Source organism: Clarias gariepinus, chromosome 10 (genome assembly GCF_024256425.1).
Source record: "Clarias gariepinus isolate MV-2021 ecotype Netherlands chromosome 10, CGAR_prim_01v2, whole genome shotgun sequence".
NCBI lineage: Eukaryota > Metazoa > Chordata > Actinopteri > Siluriformes > Clariidae > Clarias > Clarias gariepinus.
In genome coordinates this window covers 32,035,715-32,061,337 of record NC_071109.1, presented here as the reverse complement: position 1 = coordinate 32,061,337, position 25,623 = coordinate 32,035,715, and the positions used below count along the sequence as shown (strand labels likewise).

Sequence of the window (25,623 nt, the reverse complement as noted above, 5' to 3'; positions counted from 1 at the left end):
AGGATCCGCGCGACCTTAATCACTCAGGGTTTTAATCGCAGCGCTCTTATAATTGTTCTCATGGCCCAAACAAAGCCGTGCAAATAGTTTTATTTTATTTATTTATTTTTTTAAGAGCGATTAGCATCGAGAGCGGCGCGGCCCTGTCTGAGCAGGAACAATGAGAGCATTTAGCTGTGCCGCCGCACGACGCTCGGGCCGTTCGTGCCCTATTGCACTTGAAAGCGCTACTTCTTTGGCTAATCCTTGATCTGATTTGATTTAGCGCCGCAGTTTCCGCTTCCTCTCCTAAATCGCTCCGCTCAAACGCAATTTCTATTGACCCTAATACTTTGCGAGAGGAACTCGGCGCGTAACACGAGTCCTCTGCAGCTACGGAGATGGATCTCAGCTGGAATGTTACGTAAATTGGCTCTTACATAAATAAATCCTTTGTTTTTGTGTGTGTGTGTGTGTGTGTGTGTGTGTGTGTGTTTTTTCTTTGCACTGGTGAATCCACCCTGTCTGGACTTACCTAAACAGTTCGATTCAAGTTCACACACAGTGTTGTCCAGAACGCGGGCGATATTTAATACGTACAGCAGATATAAAAAGTTTACACACCCCAGGTAAAAATGGCTAAATATACAGCGTTAATCAGGCCGGATTGTTTTCCAACTTTGATGTGGTCTGGCAACCATTTCAATCCCAGTATAAAAAAGTAAAAGGTTTTAGAGGGGGATAAATGAAAAGGGAAAAAAAGTTGTTTACAAAACTAGTTGCATAAGTGTACACTTTTTTTTTTTAGATTTAGTGTATTTTATTAATCCCAAAGGGAAACTGTAAAAGCTTTGCTCCGGCCCTGCATCCTCAGCATTTTTCTCTGCAGCTTGTCAGGGAATTTGAGGTCTGCACAGGAAAAACGATCGTAGCATGACTACCTTCACCTTCAGTTGCGTGTCTTTCCTCCACAAAGAACGTTAAAAACGCAGGTTTTGAGAACTAAACTATGAATTTCTCAAAAATCCTGACGTCTGATTGGAAGAGGTTGATGCACAAACAAAAACGTTTGAGAACAGTTCTAGAATCGGGGCTGTTGGAGAGAACCAGTTGTGCGGTTCTAAACAGTTCTGAGAACTGTTCCTGTTGACACATTTTCGACTTCCGGTTCTCGTCAGATCTCTTCTGCTTCATTATTTGAAGGCTCGAATACATACTGTACTCTTGTCGATTTTGATGTCTGTAAACTGGTTTAAACCTTCAGTCATGGAGGTTCATGGATTCATCGAGGGCATAAGGCCTTCGGTAAAACATTTGTACCGATCACTTGATATCCTGTGGCTAGGAGTCTCATAAATGTCGATGACTTTCACACCTTCATTTCACCAAAACTTCCATCACAACTTTGACGTGAACGCCCCTTTTGCCAAAAGTATTCGCTCTCCTGCCTTCACATGCATATGAACTTAAGTATCATCCAATTCTGTTGGCCCCGCCCCCTCTGCAGCTATAACAGCTTCAACTCCTCTGAAGGCTTTCCACAAGCTTTAGGATAATGTTTATGGGAATTTCTGACCCTTCTTCCTGAAGCACAATTGTGAGGTCAGACACTGATGATGGACAAGACGCCTGGCCCGCAGTCTCTGCTCTAATTCATCCCAAAGGTCTTCTATCGGGTTAAGGTCAGGACTCTGTGCAGGACAGTCAAGTTCTTCCGCGTTTTTATGGACGTTGCTTTGTGCACTGGTGCGCAGTAATGTTGGGACTTGTGTGGAGTTGTTTGTCAGGGGTTGGGCTCGGCCCCTCGGTTTTAGTGAAAGGAACTCTTAATGTTTCCCCATACCAAGACATTTTGGACAATTTCATGCTTACTAATTTTGGGTATGGACACATACGGTTCCAACATGTTTTGTACAATGGTGCACAGGCCACAATTTTGAAATGAATTAGAGCGGAGACTGAGAGACAGGCCCTCTTGTCCAATATCAGTGTCTGACCTCAAAAATGCACTCCTGGAAAAATGGTCAGAAATTCCCATAAACAGTCTCCTAAAGCTTGTGGAAAGCCTTCACTGAGGAGTTGAAGCTGTTATAGCTGCAAAGCCTATAAACCCTATGTATGAAGCAACAGTGATTTACACAGACAAGGATAGTTCACTAACATTATATCCAAGCAGGTCACTTTAACATGAATTGTGATTGCGTGCATGTGACCATCACATGTTGTGGTGACACTCTGTATTCTGCCTTACCATGAGGACGGTCTTGGCGGAGCTGTGTGCATGTCGCACGCTGTGATAGGTCAGGAGGCCCAGCAGCACGTAGAAGACCAGGGTTGCCAGATTGCGTGGGTCCAGTACAGATTCCACCAGAGGAATGGTGCCCATGGTCCAGTCGCAGCACAGCTCGGACGGGTTAAGCAGGAGCCAGCCGTTGACGGGCAGCAGGTAGTTGAAGGTGAGCTGCCGGGCTGGCGTGGAGCTGACGGCCGCCGGGTTATCGAACCTGCAACAGACTTGTCTGATCAGACGCTCTCGATCAGCATAACCACATCTAACTAACATGGAACGGCGAGATGTTGTGCTTGTAGTGCAGCGATCTCGATGGAGCTGGCTTTGATTTCAATTAAAAAGCATTTTATTAGGGGAAAATATTTTTTTCTTTTATTTGATTCTTTCTAAATTCCTTTGAACGCCTGCTGCAAGTTTGTAAACTGGCAGTGCGGAAGGTTTTGCTGCGTTCTTTCAATGAGAGAAAGTAAAAAAAAAAAAAAGAAAATATTTGACATGTTGAGTTGGATAGAAAATGACAAGAACGCGCGAAGCCGCAGAAGAGACCGCGCAACCCGCAAGAGAGACTCCACAAACCACAGGAGAGAGTATAGAAACTGCAGGATAACGCAATCCGCACGAGAGATGGCGCAGAAACGGCAGGCAAGGGTATACAAATCAACAAGAGATTTGTTGTTTGTTTAATGCAGCATGTAAAGTATAAAACCTGGCCGGAGCCAGAACAAGGTTAATGAAAGCACGGCACACTGGAATGCATCTCTTTCACCCGTCACTTGTAGACGCTTAATAAAAAGCATGTTCTGGCAACCTCCGAACACGCCGGTTAAATGAAACACGCTTCAAATGATCACCTTCCTTGGAGTATCTGTCATAATTTTGCAGATATCCAAACAGTTCTGTTTATGCTCTTTTGTGAGTCGTTGTGTCACCGGGTACATCCACAAAAATGCCAAACCACTGTTGCTCATAACGGCGTTAGAAATAAACTGATGTTCAGACATCGTACAGCAGTGACTGGGGAAACAATAGTCTTGAATGGAAAAAGCTGATAAGACAAAAGCTGATAAGCTGATTTTAACCTCCTCTTTTTTAAAACAAAAGAAAACGTACAATTAAAAGAGCGGGTACGAACTTTGGAACATGTTCAGAATCTGCACACATCTGTATTGTGCTAATGTGGTATCGACTGGCCCCTGGTGATCGTGTTTTCCATCCCTCTAATCATCATCTTCGTCATTTGCGAGCTCATGTTTGTCGGAGACAGACTACGCTTTCCTTTTACCGAGAACCAAAAACAGACCTCTGGGGGTAAAGGATTCCGAACTGCTTATATAATTAATCATCGTTTGTAAGATAACTCTCTAATAAATGGCATTTTGTCTATGTATTGTTTTTTAATCTGCCAGATGTTCCACGCAGACCTGCCAACGCCGAGACCGCATCTTGGCACCACTGATGCATTTCTATCTTGTGCGTCACATTTTAATTTCATGCCTTCTTGTCAAAACAATATGGGTCATCACGTGTCCACACAAAAAAGGCGTCTCGGCTAGCGAAATGACACTCGTTTCTACTAATTAACTGTTATTCAAGTGGGACTGCTTTATACACGAGATCCTGCTGCGACTTAAGCTTTAAGCTTCTTAGAAAGCACACACGGAACACACACACGATTGAAATAGCTTTTATGGAACTATTCAGACAGGATTAGTTTTATGTTACACAAGGAAGCAACTTTGTAGACTGCGCATTCCAGTGCCTGTACAGATTCAAAAGATGACGCTGTCTTATAGTTACTACTGAATGAACTGCAAAAATAACAGCAGGTAATACAAACCCGCTGTGGCGTGATATAGCGAGCGTTATGTCAAATCCTATAGAAACATTTTGTTTTTCTTTGCTGCAGTGTGTTCCTGACTTTGATTTTTATTTCTATAATGTGACAAAAACTGTCGTTGGTCTTTCAAATCGCCACAGCAGACCATCCGATCCGCGGAAAAGCTTGGCACAGGTATTACACTGGATGCCCTGCCTGAAGCAACCCTCCTATTTTATCCGGGCTTGAAACCAGCACTGCGTCCAATGGCTGGGAATTGGGCATTGGTTGGGTATCAAACTCTGGCCTTCCACATGGCAGGCGAGAAACCGACCACCGAGCCACCAATGCCATAATTGTACTTGTACTATTCAGCCTTAATGTGGCCTAAGAGCATAAAAACTTTTGCTCTCGGCTCACTGAAGGCTCATGCTCTCCTAAAAACTCTGATTTTACCCAGAAACCGTCTAATTCAGATCAGGGTAATAGGCTCCCTGGTGCCTAAATGATTACGATTCAGATTAGAAGGTTGTGAGTTCAAGCACCAGCATTGCTGAACTGCCAGCCTGTGTATCAACCTTAACCCACTTGGCTCCCAGACTCACGTCTGACCCTGGGTCCTGACACCAGCTTCCTTACAAGGAATACAGAATGCTTGAAGAATTCTTGAGTAATTAGCTTTTCTATAACGTCTCTGCCTCACAGCTTCAGGATTCTAGGTAGGTTCAATCCCAAGTTACTTTCACAAGTGTCACTACGGGTTTCTTTGGTGTGTTTTCCAAAGCAAGGCGGTTAGTGTGTGAATGTGTGTCTCGTGCCCTCAGATCTTGAGCCCAGTGTTCCCAGATTACGCTCTGCCAGGATAGAATAAAGCACTTACTGCAGATTGAAGAATGAGCTTGTGTATGCGCCACTAAAATAAAGGGCAGTTCCTAAAAGCTGGATATCAGGATTGTATATAAGCATTGTGAGGATGCTGGGATTCAAACTCAGGACCTTCAGATCTGCAGTCTAATCTTGTAACTAATAAACTTCCCCTGCCCTCACAGTTTATTCATCAGTGAGATAGTAAATTATAAATGGGTGAAATGGGATTGTAAATCAGGAATGTGGGATTAAAAATTAAACAGTGGCATTTGTAAATCAGGACGGTGGAATTGTGGGATTATAAAACAGGAGAGTGGTGGAATTGAGAGATTACAAAACAGAATATTGGAATTGTGGGTTATAAATCAGGATATGGGTGGAATTGTGGGATTATAAATCAGGATATGGGTGGAATTGTGGGATTATAAAACAGGAGAGTGGTGGAATTGTGGGATTACAAAACAGGAGAGTGGTGAAATTGAGAGATTATGAAACAGAATATTGGAATTGTTGGGTTTATGAAACAGAATATTGGAATTGTTGGGTTTATGAAACAATATTGGAATTGTTGGGTTTATGAAACAATATTGGAATTGTTGGGTTTATGAAACAATATTGGAATTGTTGGGTTTATGAAACAATATTGGAATTGTTGGGATTATGAAACAATATTGGAATTGTTGGGATTATAAAACACAATATTGGAATTGTTGGGATTATAAAACACAATATTGAAATTAATGGGATTATAAAACACAATATTGGAATTGTGAAATAAATCAGGATAGGGAAATTGTAGGATAATAAAACAGAGTGGTGAAAATGGGGGATTATTAACACAATATTGGAATTGTGGGATTATAAATCAGGGCAAATTAATTGTGGGATTATAAATCAGGATATGGCTGAAATTGTAGGATTATAAAACAAAATAGTGGTGAAATTAAGAGATTATCCAACAGAATATTGGAATTGTGGGGTTATAAAACAGAATATTGGAATAGTGGGATTATAAATTAGGATAGGGAAATTGAAGGATTAAAAACAGGATAGTGGTAACATTGGGGTATTATAAAACAGGAGCGTGGTTAAATTGTCATATTGTAAAATAAAATATTGGAATTGTGGTATTATAAAACAGAATATTGGAATTGTGGGATTATAAATTAGGACAGGGAAATTGTGGAATAAAAAAACAGAAAAGTGGCATTTTCAAAGTGGGTTTTTTGTAATTGCACCAGGACAGAGGATTTGTGAGAAATTATTAATTAGAATGAAGGAATTGGGGGATTATAAATCAGACAGTGACATTATTTAAATCAGGACAGTGGAACCGTCAGATCAGAATAGCAGGATAGTGGTATTTTAAATTAGTAGAGTGTGTTTGAAATTAAGAATAAAGAAATTAATGGACTATTAATCCAGATAGTAGGACTGTAAATCGTGACAGCCATAATATATAAAGCAGTGTAGGTGGATTTGTGATTGTGAAATATCGATTATAAATAAAGATAGTATGATGATAAATCCGGTTTATATATTACATTATTGGGAATGCAAATGAGAATAATACGATTACTAATGGGGACAACATAAATATAAAGTAGAAGCATTATAAATCAGAATAATATGATAGTGGGATTGCAAATCAGGAGAGAGGGATTATAAATCAGGATAGTGGGACAAATCAGGATATCGTGCAAATCAGAACCGTGGGACTTAAAATGAGGATAGCGGGATTATAAGCGAGGATAATGGGATTATAAATCAAAATAGATTATAAATCAAGATAGTTGGATTATCAATCAGGAGAGTGAGATTAGTAATTGAATTCTACCCCTTTGGAAATCAGCTCACCTGGTAAAAACGGGCAGCTGTGACTGGATGACCTGCACTCGCACTATAACCAGCAGCAGCGTGCTGATGACCAGCACCATCAGCTTCAGCAAGGTCTGCAGGACCGAATATGGAAAAAGGTCCTTCCCTCGCAACACCTGCAGCGTCGTCTCGAACAGCAGGGGTAAAGTGAACTGTGTAACAGTCAGACAGATAGAAGAGAATAAAACCAGACATAATAAATTAGCTGAAAAATATATCACATTGCAACCCCTCTATTATCCCTTATTGTCTGTTTTGGAAGAAATGAACTCAAACGAGCGCAGACAGATTACACAGTTATTAAAAAAAATAATAAAACAATTAAGAAAGGTGAGGAAAAATGTCCTAGGCGGCTGATTACTCACATTCGCCTAATGTAAAGGTTTGTGACAGTAAATGGGTAATTAACTGGAGCAGGAGTTGAGCTGCCAAGACCCACACAAAGCCGAGTTTTTACTGAACCCAGATGAACACCTTCAACGAGCACGCTGGTTTTCCAGAGTCGACGCATGCCTTAAGCACTTCACTCGAAGACTAAACTACTTACAGGAACAAGAAATAAACAAAACCGCCAAGATGCAATTAACACGTCCAAGACAAATTATTGTGTCGTCTGCATTCTTCCCTTACAAACGCAAGCCTGTGGTCTCGGGCAAGTGAGCCGTGATGTTTGGATAGTTTCAATTGCACTGCGAATTACTGCAGCCGCCCATAGCCCGGGGATGTTTTAGAAGCTGTCGCGGCTAAATCTTCCCCAAATTTTGTTTCGTAAACAAAGCTAATGGTTTAAGTGAAAAGGAAACAAAGAAAACCACAACGTGCATGCTGTAGCCTAGGCTATAAATCACCCAGATTGGACCAGATTCTTTTTAATATTGTGAACACTTATAAACTGTATCATTCGAAGCATCTGCCTAATATCGCGTACGTCTCAGCGGTGCCACCGAAACACCCCTGACGTCTTAAAGCCTGGCACCCGGACGTTTCGCAACATATCCTTCAAATTGGGGGCGTCGAACTGGATCCTGAAAGGGCCGTGTGGGAGCAGGCTTTCATTCCATCCAAGCAGATACTGTTTAACTAGTCAGTTGCCTTCACATGGCTCTTTCTGGATCCAGCCCGACACCCCTGCTCTAAATACTCCCAAGCTACGAGGTGAGGCCTTTATGAATTGGACTTATCTTTCCAGCACAGCACACAGATCCTTGCTTAGACTGAAATGTGGGGAAACTTTCACGCCTTTAATTCCTCAAACTGTTTCTGTCAGGTCGCATCATCCTGCCGAAAGAGATCACAGCCATCAGGAAACACCAATAGCGAATAGCAGAAAACCGAGGTTTCCCCACTGCCTCCGCTGGCTCGCCTTCTTCCTGAACTGTATCCTGGTGCCATGTCTTCCCTAGGTAAGCGGCGTACAAACAAGCACCCGGCCGTCCACATGATGTAAAAGAAAACATGATCCATTAGAGAAGATCATCATCTTCCATTTGTCAATGGTTCAGTTCTGATGCTCTCACAGTCATTGTAGGAGCTCTTGGTGGAGGACACGGGTCAGCAAGAGCATCTTGACCGGTCTGCAGCTACGCAGCTCCATACACTGCGAGTTCGGATTCCTTTCCATCAGAGCCAGTTTGTACTTTTCCATCAATTTGAGCATCTCAGAGGAGCTCCGCACCAGACAGGCCAGTCCTCACACACTTCCATGATCCTCAATGATGATTGACCCATTCTCCTTTCTTGTAGTACCCTTCGTTAGGTCCTGACTACTGAAAAACCAAAAACATCCCAAGAGATGTTCCGGAGACGCTCTGACCCAGTCGTCTAGCTTTCACAACGTAGCTCTCGCTCGCTTGCCCCTGCTTTCAACACGAAAAAAAGGAAAATTTCTCCTGCCTTTAACACTTTAACAAGAACTCACTATTGACTTGCTGCCTAAAAATATCTCGCCCTCTGACCGATGGCGGGTACAAAACAGATCACGTTATTCACGTCTCCTGTCAGTGGTTTTAGTGTCATGGCTGACGAATGTTCTCATTTGTTTGTCATCATGTTCTACATTCTTTGTTTATTATTTTTTGTGTCCTCATTACAATTAGATTGAGTCAGACATCATTAAGTACACAATATCATAATCTACTGCAAACAAGAACAGAAACAATAGAGATGGTTTAGACACACAAGACAATGACTATAGTAATAGTAATACTAATAATGAGATTTTACGGCCGCTTTTGTGTTACAGCTTTTCTTTTCTTTTCTGAGTTTAAATGTTAGTTGAAAGAAAAGTTAATTTTAAAAAGCAGGTTAGTTTTGACTGATTAACTGCCTATCTATCGGTTTCTTCTTGTTCTGAAGGCAGTACGAAGACGAGGTCTTACCCCTTGGGCTACGAACACTTCGTAGACGCAGCATATCCCGATCACGGTGATTCCCTGCTCCTTACACAGAGTCGCAACAGCCACGAGGAACACCGTCAGAACGATGGGGGTCCACACTGAAACCACAAAGCACATGCAGGGTTTAAATAAGCACAACGAGTACGAGCACACACGCCTTTATTGTTATAATTCATTTTATTTTTGTTTCCAGTAAGTGACCTTTTAATGTTATTTTATACATGAAGGTGATCTGCTCAGATCAAATACTTCTCTCGTACTGATGCGTGATTCTCAGGTCAGAGAACCAAACATTCTGGTTTTTATATTTTCATTCATACCGGCTCATGGGCAAAACAATGATAATAACAAATGTGAGCTGGTCACCACCAAAACAAAAAAGAAGACAGACGGGCTGATAGAGAGATAGATTTATTAAGTAACAGACAAATATACAGTTACAGACAGATAAACTGCCAGACAGACACCCACCCACACATCAATTAGATAGACAGACAGATATACAGACTGACTGACTAAATGACAGACAAAGAGATGGTTTCATAAAGAGACAGACAAACAAAACAGCAGATAAATTGCCAGATAGACATACAGACCTACTGACCGAATGACCAACAGACACATCACTTAGATGGACAGATAAATAAACAGGCACCCAGATAGAAAGATGGCTAGATAGACGCATATGTACGATTAGATAAAAAGACATACAGATACAGTGGGGCAAAAAAGTATTTAGTCAGCCACCAATTGTGCAAGATCTCTTTGCCTTTTTGTCTCTGTTTGTCTGTCTCTCTCAAACTCTGTCTTTTTATCAGTCTCACTGTTTCTTTCTGCCTGTCTGTCTGTATGTTGGTTTATCTATTTATGCCTGTACCTTATCTATCGATCTATATATCCGTCTCCCTCTCTGTCTATTTTATGTCTGTCTCCCTGTATCCGTCTGTCCATACACAGTGGGGCAAAAAAGTATTTAGTCAGCCACCACAACTGGGAGTCAGCTCTCCCACTTAAAAAGATGTGAGAGGCCTATAGTTTTCATCATGGGTATACCTCAACTATGAGAGACAAAATAAGAAAGAAAAATCCAGAAAATCACATTGTAGGATTTTTTAAAGTATTTATTAGTAAATTCCTCTATAACATAAGCATTAGGTCACCTACAAACAAGCAAAGGGACTCAAATCCTGCAGTGCCAGACGAGCCCCCCTGCTTAATCCAGTACATGTTTAGGCCCGTCTGAAGTTCCCTAGAGAGCATTTGGATGATCCAGAAAAGGATTGGGAGAATGTCATACAGTCAGATGATACCAAAATAGAACTTTTTGGTAAAAACTCAACTTGTCATGTTTGGAGGAGAAAGAATGATGAGTTGCATCCAAGAACACCGTACCTACTGTGAAGCATGGGGGTGGAAACATCAGGCTTTGGAGCTGTTTTACTGCAAAGGGACCAGGATGACTGATCTGTGTAAAGGAAAGAGTGAATGGGGCCATGTATCAAGGGCACTGAAGACGAAAAGTGGCTGGGTAATGAAGGAGTGGCTTCGTAAGAAGCATGTCAAGGTCCTGGAGTGGCCTAGCGAGTAGAGGGGAGTAAAAAGTCTGTGTTGCCCAGTGACAGCCCCAAAACATCACTCCTCTAGAGGAGATCTGAATGGAGGAATGGGCCAAAATACCAGCAACAGTGTGTGAAAACCTGGTGAAAACTTACAGAAAACATTTGGCTTCTGTCATTGCCAACAAAGGGTATATAATAAAGTATCGAGTTGAACTTTTGCTATTGACCAAATACTTATTTTTCACCATAATTTGCAAAAAAATTCTTTAAAAATCCTACAATGTGGTTTTCTGGATTTTTTTTTCTCTTATTTTGTCTGCCATAGTTGAGGTATACCCATGATGAAAATTATAGGCCTCTCACATCTTTTTAAGTGGGAGAGCTGACTCCCAGTTGTGGTAGCTGACTAAATACTTTTTTGCCCCACTGTATATAGACAGACAGACAGACAGAGACATAAAATAGACGGAGAGGGAGACAGATATATAGATCGATAGATAGGGTACAGGCATAAATAGATAAACCAACATACAGACAGACAGGCAGGAAGAAACAGTGAGACTGATAAAAAAGACAGAGTTTGGGAGAAACAGACAAACGGAGACAAAAAGGCAAATGTCACCCCTTCATATATATATAGAGGGTCTTCCAAAAGTATTTATACCTCTTGAACTTTTTGTCCACATTTTATCACGTTACAAATACAAATGTAAATGCATTTTATTTGGATTTTATATAACAGACCAACACAAATGTGAAGGTAAATAATAAATGATTTACAAAATGTTTCACAAATAAATATCTGATAAGTGTGGTGTGCATTTCTATTCAGCTCCCCCTGAGACAACACTTTGTAGAACAGCTTTCAATGTAATTACAGCTGCAGGTCTTTTGTGATACGTCTCTACCAGCTTTGCCCATCTATAAAGTGAAATTTTTCACACGTTCTTCTTTAAGAAATAGCTCAAGGTCAGTCAGATTGGATGGAGAACGTCTGTAAACAGCGATTATGATTTTGAACATGCTTTGATCTGAACCATTCCACTGTAGTTCCGGCTTTATGTTTGTCCTGACGAAGGTGAAGCTCTGCCCCAGTCTCAAGTCTTCTGTAGACTTCATCAAGTTTTCCTTTAAGGCTGCCCTGTATTTGTCTCCAACCATGTAAGCATCAACTCTGACCAGCTTTCCTGTCCCTGTTGAAGAAACAAGGCATCCCCACACCATGATGCTGCCACCACCATGTTTCACGGTGTTAGTTTTCCACAACGAATAGTGTTTTGCATTTAGGTCAAAAATTTTAGTTTTGTTTGGTCTCATCTGACCAGCGCACTCCTACCACGTGTCCACCACATGGCTTGTCACAAACTGCAAACAGGACTGCCTTTCTTCTTGCCACTCTTCAATGAAGGCCAGATTTGTGGGGTGCACAGCTAACAGTTAACAGTCCTGGTACGTTCGCAGTTGTTCCATACTCTTAAAGCGCTCTGTGAGATGTTCTAGCTTGTGATATGTTTTTATAACCCAACCCTGCTTTAAAATTTTTCCACCACCTCATCCCTGAACTGTCTGGTGTGTTCCTTTGGCTTAATGGAGCTGTTTGTTTACTAATGCTCTATAAAAAACCTCTGAGGTACGTAAAGGGATCATAGTGTGTGAAGGGCCTTTCTGTTCATCTAAGGCTTATTGAGGGTCTTATGCTCAAAGAGTCATGAAAATCAGCAGGCAAGTCGAAATCAGGATGCCTGAGAGTCTCACATGAAATTTTGCTGCAAAGCTCATACACACTTGCACGTATGCACACGAAACCAGGTACACATTTAGAGCTCATTGTGCTGAACAACTTTCGCATCGCATGTCATGGGCTCAACTCAACATGAAATCAGTTATTTTGGGTCGTTTGCAAAACGCACCCAATGAATTTTAAATGTACTTCTCTTAAGGGATTTAGATGATCTCCAACAAACTGGGCCTATGCGATCTCAATACATAGAGGATGCAAAATTGCGAACGGATTTTTGATATCTCGAATGGGTCAGTCGTGATGATGCCTTAAACTTATGCCGAAAAGTGGTTAATATGTTTCTGTGTGACATCACATTGAGTGACATCATAGTGTCAAGCTTTAGTCCAGCATCTGGGGGGATCGAAAGATCCTTTTCTAAAAATGTCATAATGGTTTTGGTAGGTCTTGTTTAAATGCATGTGCCCAGTGTGCCAAGTGTCTTTCTGCTGCACCAGGGTGGTGCTGGCACAGGGTGCTTGGGCCCGCTCATCGTTGCTTGTGAATATATTCAGACGTTTATTTGTAAAATATATATATATTTTTTAATGTTGAAAACCATTTATTATTTTCCTTCCACTTCACAATTAAATTGTTCTATTAATTACATAAAAACCCAGTAAAATACATTTACGTTTGTGGTTGTAACGACAGAATAAGGACAAAAAGTTTAAGGGGTATGAATATTTTTTGAAAGACACTGTAGATTATTAGACAGACTCCCATAGCTGTCAGTAATTGGCAGAAAATTACTCAACGCCTCCTGCTGCGTGCCGTGGCAGTGTACTCATTTGTTCAGCTGTGATTACAACAAGACCCGACGCAACAACGTTACAGCAACACACGCAACACTCCTTCTTAGGAAAGGAATCCCGGTTGGCATGATTACCGGGGAAGATCTTGGTCAAAGGCCCGAGCCGCTTAATTTGCCGAGCACACACCTTCTAACAAGAGTAGGCGTCGTGCTGGAAGGTACGCGCCGGCTGAGAACGTCGTTAAACGCTCTCTGCGAGCGTCTCACGTCAAACCTGTTTGAACATGTTTGGAAAAAACAAACAAACACACAAACAAACAAGACTAAAGAGGGAACTTACCGATGGAGCGATCCGCGCCTTTCGATTTGGTGTACGCCAAGAAGGCCGCCAGAAGAAAGATGGAGGACAGCAGCTCGGCTCGCCCCACGACTCCCGTCACCTGGTGGAGGAAAAAAGCAAACTTGAGATTAATTAGGAAATAATCAGAGGAAGGACACGTAGGTCTCTCATGAGAAAACGGAGCACAGACATAAGCACACGAGCTACAAACTGGTACACGACGTCCCCGTACACGCCTAAAGGCAAATAAATTATTTGCTGTATAAGAGCTTCGGTTAGGCATCGACATTGTGCACGTGAACACACCACACATGGGAGAGAGAGAGAAAAAGAAAAGGAAAAAAAAAATCCACCTGCAATTTGACATTTCTATTAAGTTAGAAATTATAGTCATCAAGAGCTGATTACTGCTTTTCTAAAATAACAAGAAAACTTTTCACTTTTAGTCCAAATAAGCAGTTTATGTTTTGTTATATTGTTTTTGTTAAAAAATTATAAATAATTCTATACTCTCTAACATTTTATTCACTTTTATTTATTAAAAAATTAATCATTTTTTTTGTTGAAAATCGAATTTTGTTCCAAAAAATCTGAGATTCAATTTACAGGACATATCGGGCAGCTCTACGATCAAGATTACGATTATCAGTGTCATTTTATTCTATCTACAAATAAAATGTTTAGGTCACATCTAGACGTTCATACAAACAATATGTGCCAAAGTCTTAGACACCATGTTTTTTTGGTTTTTTTTGGACAAAGTTTCTGATGGATTTTTTGACTTTATTATTGAATTAGTGCAAAATCATTACTAATATGGAAACTTCAGTATCCCACCAAAACTTTTATATACTTTTCTATTTTTTAAAGTTGCATAAAAAATATTTGTACTCCAGAAAAGGAAGCTGCCGGGTTTTGCACGTCAAAAAAAGCAGGTGTGACGGTTAAAGTCCTCAGAAGAACTCTGTGTGTGTGTGTGTGTGTGTGTGTGTGTGTGTGTGTGTGTGTGTGTGTGTGTGTGTGTGTGTGTGTGGTTCTGCGGGACGCTCAGTAACACTCGGTAGCCAATTTTCTCATAAAACTGCACAAATTATGTCACTCGGGGCGTCACAACAAACACAGACTTTCTCTCATTAATTACCGTTTATTTGCTTTATAGTTATTTTGAAAGCAAACTCGCTCTACAGCATTCATCTGTGTGTGCAAAGACAAGCTCTGCTTTTTGTTATTAGATCACTCAAACCTGTTGGGACCACATATAAGAAGGTTGCCCGCTCCATCTTGTTTATGTTCTCTGTAGGGGGCGTGGCTTAGCAGTAGCTCATTTACATAAACACTAAAATGGAATGTTTGTAGGCGGAGTGAAAAAGTTTTCACTTTTATTTTTAGGTATTTGGCTGGCCTTTAATGTTCTCTCTCTCTCTCTTTCTCACTCCCTCACAAAATAGGGACATTTATTTTCTTTGAGAAGTACTGTTTCTTTAAAATTAAAAATGCTTTTTAATAAGAAAACTACTAGAATTAATAATCGCTGAACATAAAGAATGGAGTTAATCAATAAAAAAAATGCTAGATACATTTACACTTTTACAAATGTATAAATACAATTTGTGCAGCTTTCATTCAGTTTGTAATTAGTAAATTGATTTAAAAAAAAAAATTGATACCAATTATTATTACTACTATTATGTTGTATAACTCACAATCACAAACCAGATATTTTCATGCACTTAAGAAATAAAATTAAAAATTATACACTTACAATAAGCAAACTTCACAATAATACAAATCAACAAAAAAGAAACACATTCAGTTAAACAAATTAAATTTTTGTTTCCATTTCAAACATTTCTAAACACCATCCAGCAAAGCCGGGAGATCTAAGAAAAGCCAAAGACGCTGTGCGTTACTGCCACCACATGGCGCGCTCTGCACCGAACCACAACAAACAACGGCTCGACAACACAACACAATGTCGAGCTCTTTCTCACACACACACACACACATTCAGTTTTCACATCCAGGCACACGCTGTCCTGAGCGACGTGGCCATGAGATCACGATATTCTTATAAATATGGTCCCAAGTTTCCCTCACGTGGTATTTTATTACATTTTTTATAAAACTGATTAGAAGCTGATCCAACACCGACATTCCCTACTCAATCTGTAATGCTTCTTTTTTATTTAAAACTTGTACTAATTAAAGCAATTTATCACTTAAGTTACTTTTTAACCCCTTAAAACTTTTTCAGAAACTCTGACCTGAAACACTTGCTGTGAAGTTTAATTTTGTACTTAATACGCTCTTTAAAACTGATAAATGTAATTTATTCTTTGTTCATTAGGAATAAAATAGAATTACTAGTATTTCATTTATGAGCGATTCAACTGTTTAATCTTTTTACTACTTTGTATAGCACTGATCAACTGACTGAAAACGGAGTTTAAAATTTTTATTTTTCATTTTTTACATACATAATTAGGATTTATTTAATTATGTTTTTTACTTTTACTTTTATAGCCATTAAATTGTACGGCGAGTCTCGCAGCCGGAGGTCTAGAGAGAGCTGATGGGCCGAGCTCTCTCAGAGGGGAGGGATCAGAGGTACTTAGTGTTCGCACATTAATCACGGCTCTACAGCCAATCAGGAGCAGCTGTGAGGTCATGAAAGCGGAAGGCGCGGACAGCGCTGTCCTCCGAGTGTGTTACGCGGTCTAGCAGTGCGTGTGTGAGCAGGTCGAAAAAGATGCGGTTGGCTGGCGTCACGTGATTCAGAGTGATACACGTGATAGTCTTCGGCCCTCCCGACTGAGTGGTAGTAGTAGCCTTAAAGTGGGAGCCCCCTAGTGACGGGGAGGACAACTAAATTAGGGAGAAAATAAGGGATTTTTTTAAAGTGTATTTTACTTACATTTATGTGATTGTATTTAAAAAAACTAACATTTATTTGCTGTAGTTGGTGCCACTTTTATATAATTGTTTAAAGTTTTAACAAAAAAAATGCAACAGAATTCACTCTTTTTCTGCAACTATCACACCATAAAATGTATTATTTATTATTATTATTGATCAAGTGGGCTTTTCCCCCCTTTTTAAGTAATTTTTGTGCATATTGAATCTTTTTTTGGAAAAAGGACCATATATGAATTGCAGTTTTTTTCAATGTTTAAAAAATTATAAGCTATTATAAAAAATAATTATAAAAAAAATAATTCATTGAAATACCCAGTTTTTTTTCTCTCATTAAGATTCAAGCAATTAAGTTTTTACCTTTTAACATAATTTTATTACTTTTTAATTACTTTATTTTTGATCCCTTATAATCACAGAAAATATACAGCAGATAATATACATTTACCCCGGAAGCAGATTTAATGTTAACATTTTAAATGTTGTGCTGAATGTTTAAAGGTTGCAATTTTTGTTTATTGTGAGAATTGGTTTCAATTTTTAAGCTATTTATTTTTTCCTTACACAATTCTTGGCATTGCTTTTAACAATTAAAAACATACTGAAAGAAACTGATTCGACATTTTGTATTAAATTTTTATAAAAACATAACATACAGTACTTTACACCAAGGCCAATTTATTAAAATTCCTTCATTAATTTTTTTTTTTTTTTATAATTTTACTTTTATATCTATTAAGTTAATTAATAAAGTCTGTTTGTTTAGACATTACCTAAAAATATCTAAACACTTAAAATCACCTAAAACAAAATCTGATTTCAATAAATAAACAATAAAATAATGTATATTTATTTTTAATAAATATGATAAATTTAAATAAAAAACTAGAAATGTAATTTTTTATGTTTATAATTATGTTGAACTGTTACGAGTCCTGCCCTTTTCATACATATACAGTTTTTTCTTTTTTACTTTTTTTTTATTAATTGTTTAAAACACAGATTTAAGCTGCTGATTTGGAGTTCCAGTCTTGTGCAGAATCCTAAACAGGACCATTTTTGACACATGGGAGAAGGAGGCGCGGTCCGACAGACAGACCCGGTTATTGACACGACAGAGTCCTGAACAGAGCACTCCGTTGTCTCGGCTCGTCCTGAAGTCGCAGCTCGAGATTCATTCACGGGGAGAGATTCCAGACAGCTTAGTGTCCGGGGAAAAATGTCCTCTCCTTCTTCACTAAAAGCCTCCTTTGTGCAAACTTTGTGAGGACGTGGATTGACCACCCTGACCAGACGATAATGACTCACGGGTAAAATCTCACGGGTTGCAAAATCGCTCTTAAATCACGACATCACTTCAAGGCCTGGTTGAGAAAAGTTGATGGAATTTTCTAAAAATTAACATTAGCAGTGACTAGCTGACTAGTAATGAGTGCAAGATGCACTTTTTTTGCAATTTTTTACTAAATCTTTCATCTTTCACTGGTGGTCTTGTGTCACTCACAGGTGACCACCAGATTCGAATGGATGCCGTATGATGAGAAACAGAGGTAGTAACAGGAGCAGTGTCTCTGTTCATAACCGTCATTAACCGTGTGCAGATTGGATGCCATGTACCGAGAAAGAAACAACAGTAGGGATAATGAGAAACAGAGATCTGCGGTGGAGAGAAGTGTAACTGATGAGAAGTGGCAGGAGCAGCGCCTGTACAACGTCAAGGTCGGAGGGACTATGACAAGTGTGTACGGCTGAGAAAAGAACCAAACTCTGTGGGTTTGCTGTGTTTAGTTTAATTAAGCATGAAAAAAAAGGCTGTTTAACAGACTGACTCGATCTACACAACTTTTCACTGGAGCTTCAGTCATCATTTTTTTTTTATTAATAAAATGAAATAAAAATAATAGTAATAATAATAATAATAGTAATAAATATAGTTGCAAGCAACGATGAGCGGGCCCAAGCACCCTGCGCCATCGCCACCCGGGTGCACCAGAAAGGCAGTGGGCACACACGTTTAAAGGCTAACACACCAATACTATTATGGTATCATTTTCGAAAAGGGTGAAATTTATTTTTAGATCTCAGAAAAGCCCCAGATGCTGGAAAAAAAAAAAAAAAAAAAAAAAGCATCGCACTATGATGTCACACAAAAAGTTATTAACAACTTTATGACATAAGTTTAAGACGTCGTCACGGCTGACCCGTTTGAGATATCAAAAACCCCTTTACAATTTTGCATCCTGAATGTATTTGAGTTCACATCGGCCTTGTTTGTTGCCAATCGTAAAAATTCCCTAGGAGGAGTACATCAAAATCCACTGGGTGTGTTTTGTAAATGACGTAAAATAGCTGACTTCCTGTTGAGTAGAGCGCATGACATGCAATGCGAAAGTTCTTTAGCTTAATGAGTATCGGGAGTAGTGATTTATTCAACAAAACAGAGTTTGCAGTCCAATACAGTGGAAAACAGCTCTGAGACAAAATGGTGTTCAGGATTCTCTTCTTGATTTAAAGGCGCAGGGACGACAGTGTTACATTTAACATGCGAGATTCATTTCCTTAGGCACAGTTACAATTTTTGGACACATGATGGCAGTCTGGGGAAAGGGGACAGGTATGCCTTACATTGTATATTTGTGTCAAAGGGTACAAAACTCACTCCGTCGGAGTTAAGAACAAATCCGACTTACGAACGTTTAAAACTTTTGAATGATCTCTGCAGTTGCCTTAATGCTCAGTTATGTGGTGAGAAAGTTTAAAAGAAAGCCTATAACCTGTAGCACTGCACTATCACAGCAATTCTTGTAGCTTCACTATGTTCACATGGATGATCTACCTTGCTGCTTGTGGGCGTGGCCTCAAACAGAAAAGCCAACAGATCAGATTAGCAAAAAAAAAAACTACCCGTGATAGCTATGCACAATCACCAACAACCACCAGCACCATTAATCCCTATTTCCTTTTAAGCTTTCTTCTTCCTTGTGACGTGTCTCTATACATGACGTCGGGCATAAAATCAAATTTTCTTCCAGTTTTCCGTGTTGACATTAAACGGAAACTTCCGCATGTAAAGGAAGACTTGGAATTCTCCATTTAGCAGCACAACAGATGGGACAATGCAAATGCACACACACACACACACACACACACACACACACACATACACACAGTACAGCTGTTTTAAACGTTCAGTACCTCAAAGGAAATAAAGCTGAGCTGTCAACACCAGAGTTTCTTTGTTCAGTGTCCCATAAACAAACCCTCATCCAACATCTTTCCTTTCTGTGCATTCTGGTTAATTTCTCTTCTATAAAATCAGCACAGGCTCATTTGAGTCATGAGGAACAGAAGACTCCACATCTGTAAATGCTCGTTTTTAAATAAGCTGATTTGTCAGGCTAATAACCTTTATATCTATATAATAAGTGTATTATTTATACAATCCATGTAATAAGAAGTGACACCCTCCAGACTGAAGCGTTGTTATGTAAAAATAACGCATGCTGCGGTGGCGTAATGCAGTAAGAGCTGCTGAGTTGTACTTCTTTCGTGGTCAGACAAATACACTCCCTGTTCGGTAATCGGAGAGTGAATCACAGATGAGAAATGGAAAAAGTAGATAAAAGGATAAAGATGAAGTTTTGTCTTAAAACCACTCCAGCGTGTTAAAATTCACTTATACCACTTCAGCGCTGTTATTTCAGCCAAAGTGAAAATATGAACTAATCCCAGTAAAAATATTCACTTTATCTTTTCTTATTAATATTTATTGGTGCAGGTGTTTTTTAATTTTTAAGTAATTTTTGTGCATATTGAATTGCACAAATTATTTATTGAAATACCCAGTTTTCTTTTCTCCCATTTAGATTCAAGCAATTAAGTTTTTACCTTTTAACATAAAAATTTTGTGCTGAATGTTTAAAGGCTGCAATTTTTGTTTATTGTGAGAATTGGTTTAAATTTTCAATTTTTAAGCTATTTATTTTTTCTTTACACAATTCTTGGCAATGCTTTTAACAATTAAAAACATACTGAAAGAAATTGATCAGACATTTTGTATTGATTTTTTTAAAAAACATAACATTACACCAAGGCCAATTTATTACAATTCCTTCATTAATTATTTCTAATTAGAATTTTTTTTCTAAATAATTTTACTTTTATATCTGTTAAGTTAATAAAAAAGGGCTGTTTGTTTAGACATTACCTAAAAATATCTAAACACTTAAAATTACCTAAAACAATTTTGCATGATGCTGCGACACAACCTGGCTGTGACAGACAGACGGACAAATTTTTCAGAAACCACTGGTAAACCAACAACCAGACACGGAAAAGGTGAAAACAACAGTCAATGACATCATCAACAACCTCCTCGGGACAGCAGTGAAGGTCTCACAACCAAAGATGAGCCACTAAGAACTAATAAGTTCTGGACCTGGGAGAAACCTTTACCAAAGTGATAGAAAAGTCAAACGCTGGAGAATGAAAGGATCTGCTCATGATCTTAAATACAGACCTGAGGCTTGTGTTGTAGAATTTAGAGAAACAACACGCAGGAACTTCACCATGCAGTAAGACACTCAACAGTCTGTTCGTGTTAAATAAAATCTCTCTCATCCTATACTTCTGTTCTTCTATAAATCAGGTGTTTAAACACATCTTAGATATAAATATCAGTAAATCAAAGATGACATTAAGACCCATTTATCTGTTGACCTTAAAAAAAAAAAAAAATGTCTTTAGCGCATAAAAAAAAGGAACAAAAGTTCCAATACTTTTGGAGGACTGCATATCTCTGAGAAGCCGAGACGTTTGGGTACTCACGGCCTCGGTGTGGATCGGGTGGACGGCGAACAGCAGCGTGGCCACCAGGCTGGTGGTACGGTCCATCAGCAGGCGGCAGAAGCGCAGGAACAGGACGCACACGGCCACGTGGAGAACCACGTTGAACAGGTGGTAGGACGCCGGGCTCAGCTCCGTCAGCAGGTAGTTCAGGCGGAAGGTGAGGACGGTGAGCGGACGGTAAGACTTATGGCTCCGCTCCTGCACGCAAGAACACAAGATATATATATTTAAATAAGCATGTATGTTACAGACTTTTTTCAGTTTACGATGTATCTTTTTAACTGTCCCATAAACGCCAGAGCAAAAAAAATAAGTAATGATACTAAGACTGGATCTGATTTTTATTATTGTTGTGATTTTTTCGAAAGAATCTGATAATCAGTACAAAAGTTCACCTCAGACATGGGAGTCCCCCAAAAGTCATTACGGAACAGGTTCTGAATCGCCGTCGACGGACGAAGGTCCTTGTTATCCAGGATGGCCGAGACGTCATCGAACACGAAGCCGCACAGCAGGCTGTTCCAGTAGCAGCCCAGCACCAGCGCGGCGAGCAGACACGTTTCCTTCCACGACACCGCAGCCATCGTCACCGCGACTCCTCATCGAGCGCTGTGCAGGAGAGACGTGACGAAAAGACATCGAGGAAAACCATATCAATCTTCACGTTCACCAAATACTACAATTACACTTTGGTTTATAAGTCAAACTGTGGAAATGTTACATTTTTGGCCTCAATCTTGTTGATGGAGAAATCTGAGGCAAAAATGTTTTTATGTAATTGTAAATTGTAATTCTATTATTTGTAATGCAATTAAAATGTTCCTTCTTTTTCAATATATTACAGTTTAAATATTTTTCCCCCTATAACTTTCTTCTCAGTGTATTTTTTTATTAGTTTTCACCTTAAAATACAATGTTTTTTTCTTAAAATATTATGTAGACTTTCTTAAAAACGTAACTTTCCAGCAACTTTTTTTCCTTTATTAAATTATTTCAACAATATAAATTATTAAAAAAAAAAAATTATTCAATTAAATTATTGGGCCTTCTTTCTTTAAAGTTGTCTGTAAAGTTTGTGACTCCTTTTTTGAAATATATGTTTTGTTACTTTTCATTTTTAAACATCATTAAAATATTATGTTTATGTTTTAACTTTTCCCACCTTCTCAACATTTTGGGCCTCCTTAATCAATATATTACAAACTAATTCCCCAAAAACTGTGCCTTTTTTCTTGAAACTTTATTTTATGAATACTGCAATTTGTTTTCCCAACTTAATTGTTAAAATGTTTAGATTTTTTCCACCCCCCCAAAAAAAAAAAGAAAAAAAAAAGAAAAAAAGTTTTGGGGACTTTTTCCTTCCAAAAATAATTTTCCCCAAAAAATATAAGGACTGTGTACCCTTCAAATCAATACATTACAAAAGTATTTTCAAAATACTCTGACTGCTTTTTTCAAAATATTATAACTTAATTTTCTTAATTATAACTCTCTCCATCTCACCAGAATCAAGCGTGTTTTAGTGCGTGTCAAACCCCCTCATTACACATACTACACCAGTCTCTAAACACCACGAGCGCTAATTAGCCACGAGCGCTCAACACACTACACATTTAGATCTCACTGCGCTGAACAACTCTCGCTCTGCATGTCATGGGCTTCACTTAACAGGAAGTCAGTTATTTTGAGTTTTTTGCTAAACGCATCCAATGGAATTTGACATACTCCTCCTAGGGGATTGATACGATCGCCACCAGACCGGGCAAATACATTCTTAAGACATTGAGGATGCAAAATTGCAAAGGGAAGGGTGTGTTCTTGAATGGTTCAGCTCTGGTGCCATCTTAAAGTTATTCCAATAATCGGTTAATAACTCCCTGGGTGACATCACACTAAGTGACGTCACACTAAGATGCAGTTCCTCTATTTTCCTGCAGGTGGCACTTTAAACTATTCAAACATTGGCAGGCAGAACAGCGTCCTGTGTTAAGAGCTGAGTTTGTTTATAATTGTAATACAGTCAAAAAAAATAATAATTATCAGGAAATTTATAAAATCGATGTATTTCAATATAACTCGAATAGAAACCGAGATAATATCGTGATAATATCGTATCGGGAGCTCCCTGGTGATTCCCAGCCCTGCTCTATAATAACAAACTGCACTACAGTATAAAGGAGTAATAGTTTTGACACCCTATACAATACTCTAAATATCTAAATCTAAACCAATAAGAAGATATATTATTGTTTATCAAAGTATTTGTGAATCTGTAAAGTGTTAAATCTGAATTCACACCTGATTTAACTCAACACCACCCAGGCTAAAGCTAACAAGCGCCACAAATTAAGGCTGTATCCCAAATTAATCTCTACGGCACTCGGTGAAGTGCTCGAGCCAGTTTCTTATCCTATAGAACAGAGTGCGCGTGCTAAGGGCGTATGGGGTTATTTGGGATACCGCGCATTGTGATACCAGCTATTGTAACCGGTCAACGACATTTTATGTAATTTGTTGTTTTTTGCTGCACAAAGCTGGATGTAACATCACGCACTCACCTTGGCATACTCCTAAGAAACGGTTCTAGGTGTGTTATATGTGTATAAGCGCGTATTTTCAGCAGACGAACACCTTTTTCATTGATAGCGGCAGCCCGAAAAAGAGCTCCCCAACTGCTGCGGAAATAGCATCCGGGTCACGGAGGGCCAGCTCCGCCATGTGCACACGTTCTGCGCATGCGCGGTGACTGCCACGCTTGGTGTTTAGACTAATATGGAACTTTAGGGTTAACAGTTGAAACAGTGATCTTTTTTATTTTTAGTCACAACAATAAAACCCACTTTGGTCACTGTAGGTCATGTGATGTCATACACATGAAATGGTTTTGTCAATAATATATTGGGAGAAATAATAATTATTTTTTGAAGATTTTAAAAGAACATTGAAACCAGCTGCTCTATCTGTACCTCTGAAATAATTGTGCATTTGTGTTTTGGACCTGTTATTGTATAGGAAAAATTTGGTCAGATATTTTTTTTTACCCTGAATTTATTTTTTTGTTTAGACTATCTTTTTTTAAATTGCAAGGAGTAGAATAAATGTTGTATAATAACACTTTTTAATTGCTGTTTGGTTTTAATCATAGAAGTAAATTTAAATAAAGAAAGCACTGATAATTTGGCCCAAGCATCTGAGCTATCTACACTAGAAAGACAAGGGCCATGTCCTTAGTTTCTTGTGATCATATTGGCCTGGTTTGGTGCGTTCATTTAAATCCCCTAAAAGAAGTATATCAAATTCCATTGGGTGCGTTTTGCAATCAACCCAAAATAACTGATTTCCCGTGAAGTGGAGCTCATGACATGAACAGTGAGAGTTGTTCAGCTCAAAGATATCTTGAATGTCTCCTGAGTTTTACATGTATACATGCAATTATATGTGAGCTATGCAGCAAAATTTTCTGTTAGGGCCCTGTGCCACAAGCTGGGCCCAGACGCTCAGGCACGAGCATGTTAAGACTCCTAAAAGCCCAGGATGATTATATATCTTTTTTAAAAAGTCCTTAGAAGAACAAATAAATAATACATGAATATATTAGGATATATATTCATCATGAATAAATTAGGATTTGTATTAAAAAATGATGTTGGAGAATAATTTTATAAATATAAGTAAAAAAAGTCTGTTAGAATTTTACATTTATGTTAGTCATGGGATCGATTTTTAGTTAAAATGAAAAATTGAAGGGCCCCCCCATGACCCTGTATACAGGATTAAGCAGTAAACACATTTACACCATCCAGTTTACATAGAAATAAAAAGCAATGACACTTAAAAAAAAATGTAATAAAAGTTTCTTTAAGTGTCAAAATGTATAAACCCACAGCCTAAGGCTTGAGGCTAGTTATAAAAGAGAGTCAGGAAAGCAATACATTTCTTACTAGTTTATTTATTATTAAACACTTGGACTGAGAATCTTCACAGACTCATGGACTAAAGATTTTCTTAACCATTTTACGACACTGTCGTAAAAATAAAACAGTTCACGACTCTGACCAAGCGGAATACGACTGTTTTTAGCGGTTGCTTAGCAACTGAGGAAAAATGGACCGTTTGAAAGAGCTAAGCCGCTAACAACTGATAAAAGGCGCGTAGGTTAGCTAGAATAAGTATAGGTTTTAGCATTATTTTATTATTTAGAGT

At 38.8% G+C, this 25,623-nt stretch overlaps 1 protein-coding gene across 2 annotated transcripts in view; it reads right to left on the bottom strand.

Moving 5' to 3' along the window:
* Positions 1-24,108, bottom strand: part of tmtc3 (transmembrane O-mannosyltransferase targeting cadherins 3) — a 44,387-nt gene extending 20,279 nt beyond the window's left edge. For both annotated transcript variants that reach the window (XR_008361277.1, XM_053506495.1), the window contains exons 1-7: positions 23,979-24,108; positions 21,816-22,029; positions 21,400-21,618; positions 13,660-13,759; positions 9,209-9,324; positions 6,810-6,982; positions 2,231-2,483 (exon numbers count right to left, since the gene is read on the bottom strand). Coding sequence is in view for 1 of the 2 variants with exons in the window: in XM_053506495.1 (XP_053362470.1) it covers positions 2,231-2,483; positions 6,810-6,982; positions 9,209-9,324; positions 13,660-13,759; positions 21,400-21,618; positions 21,816-22,004 (1,050 nt within the window). In the remaining variant the exon portion in view is untranslated. The remainder of the gene's footprint in view (positions 1-2,230; positions 2,484-6,809; positions 6,983-9,208; positions 9,325-13,659; positions 13,760-21,399; positions 21,619-21,815; positions 22,030-23,978) is intronic.
* Positions 24,109-25,623: the final 1,515 nt, after the last annotated feature.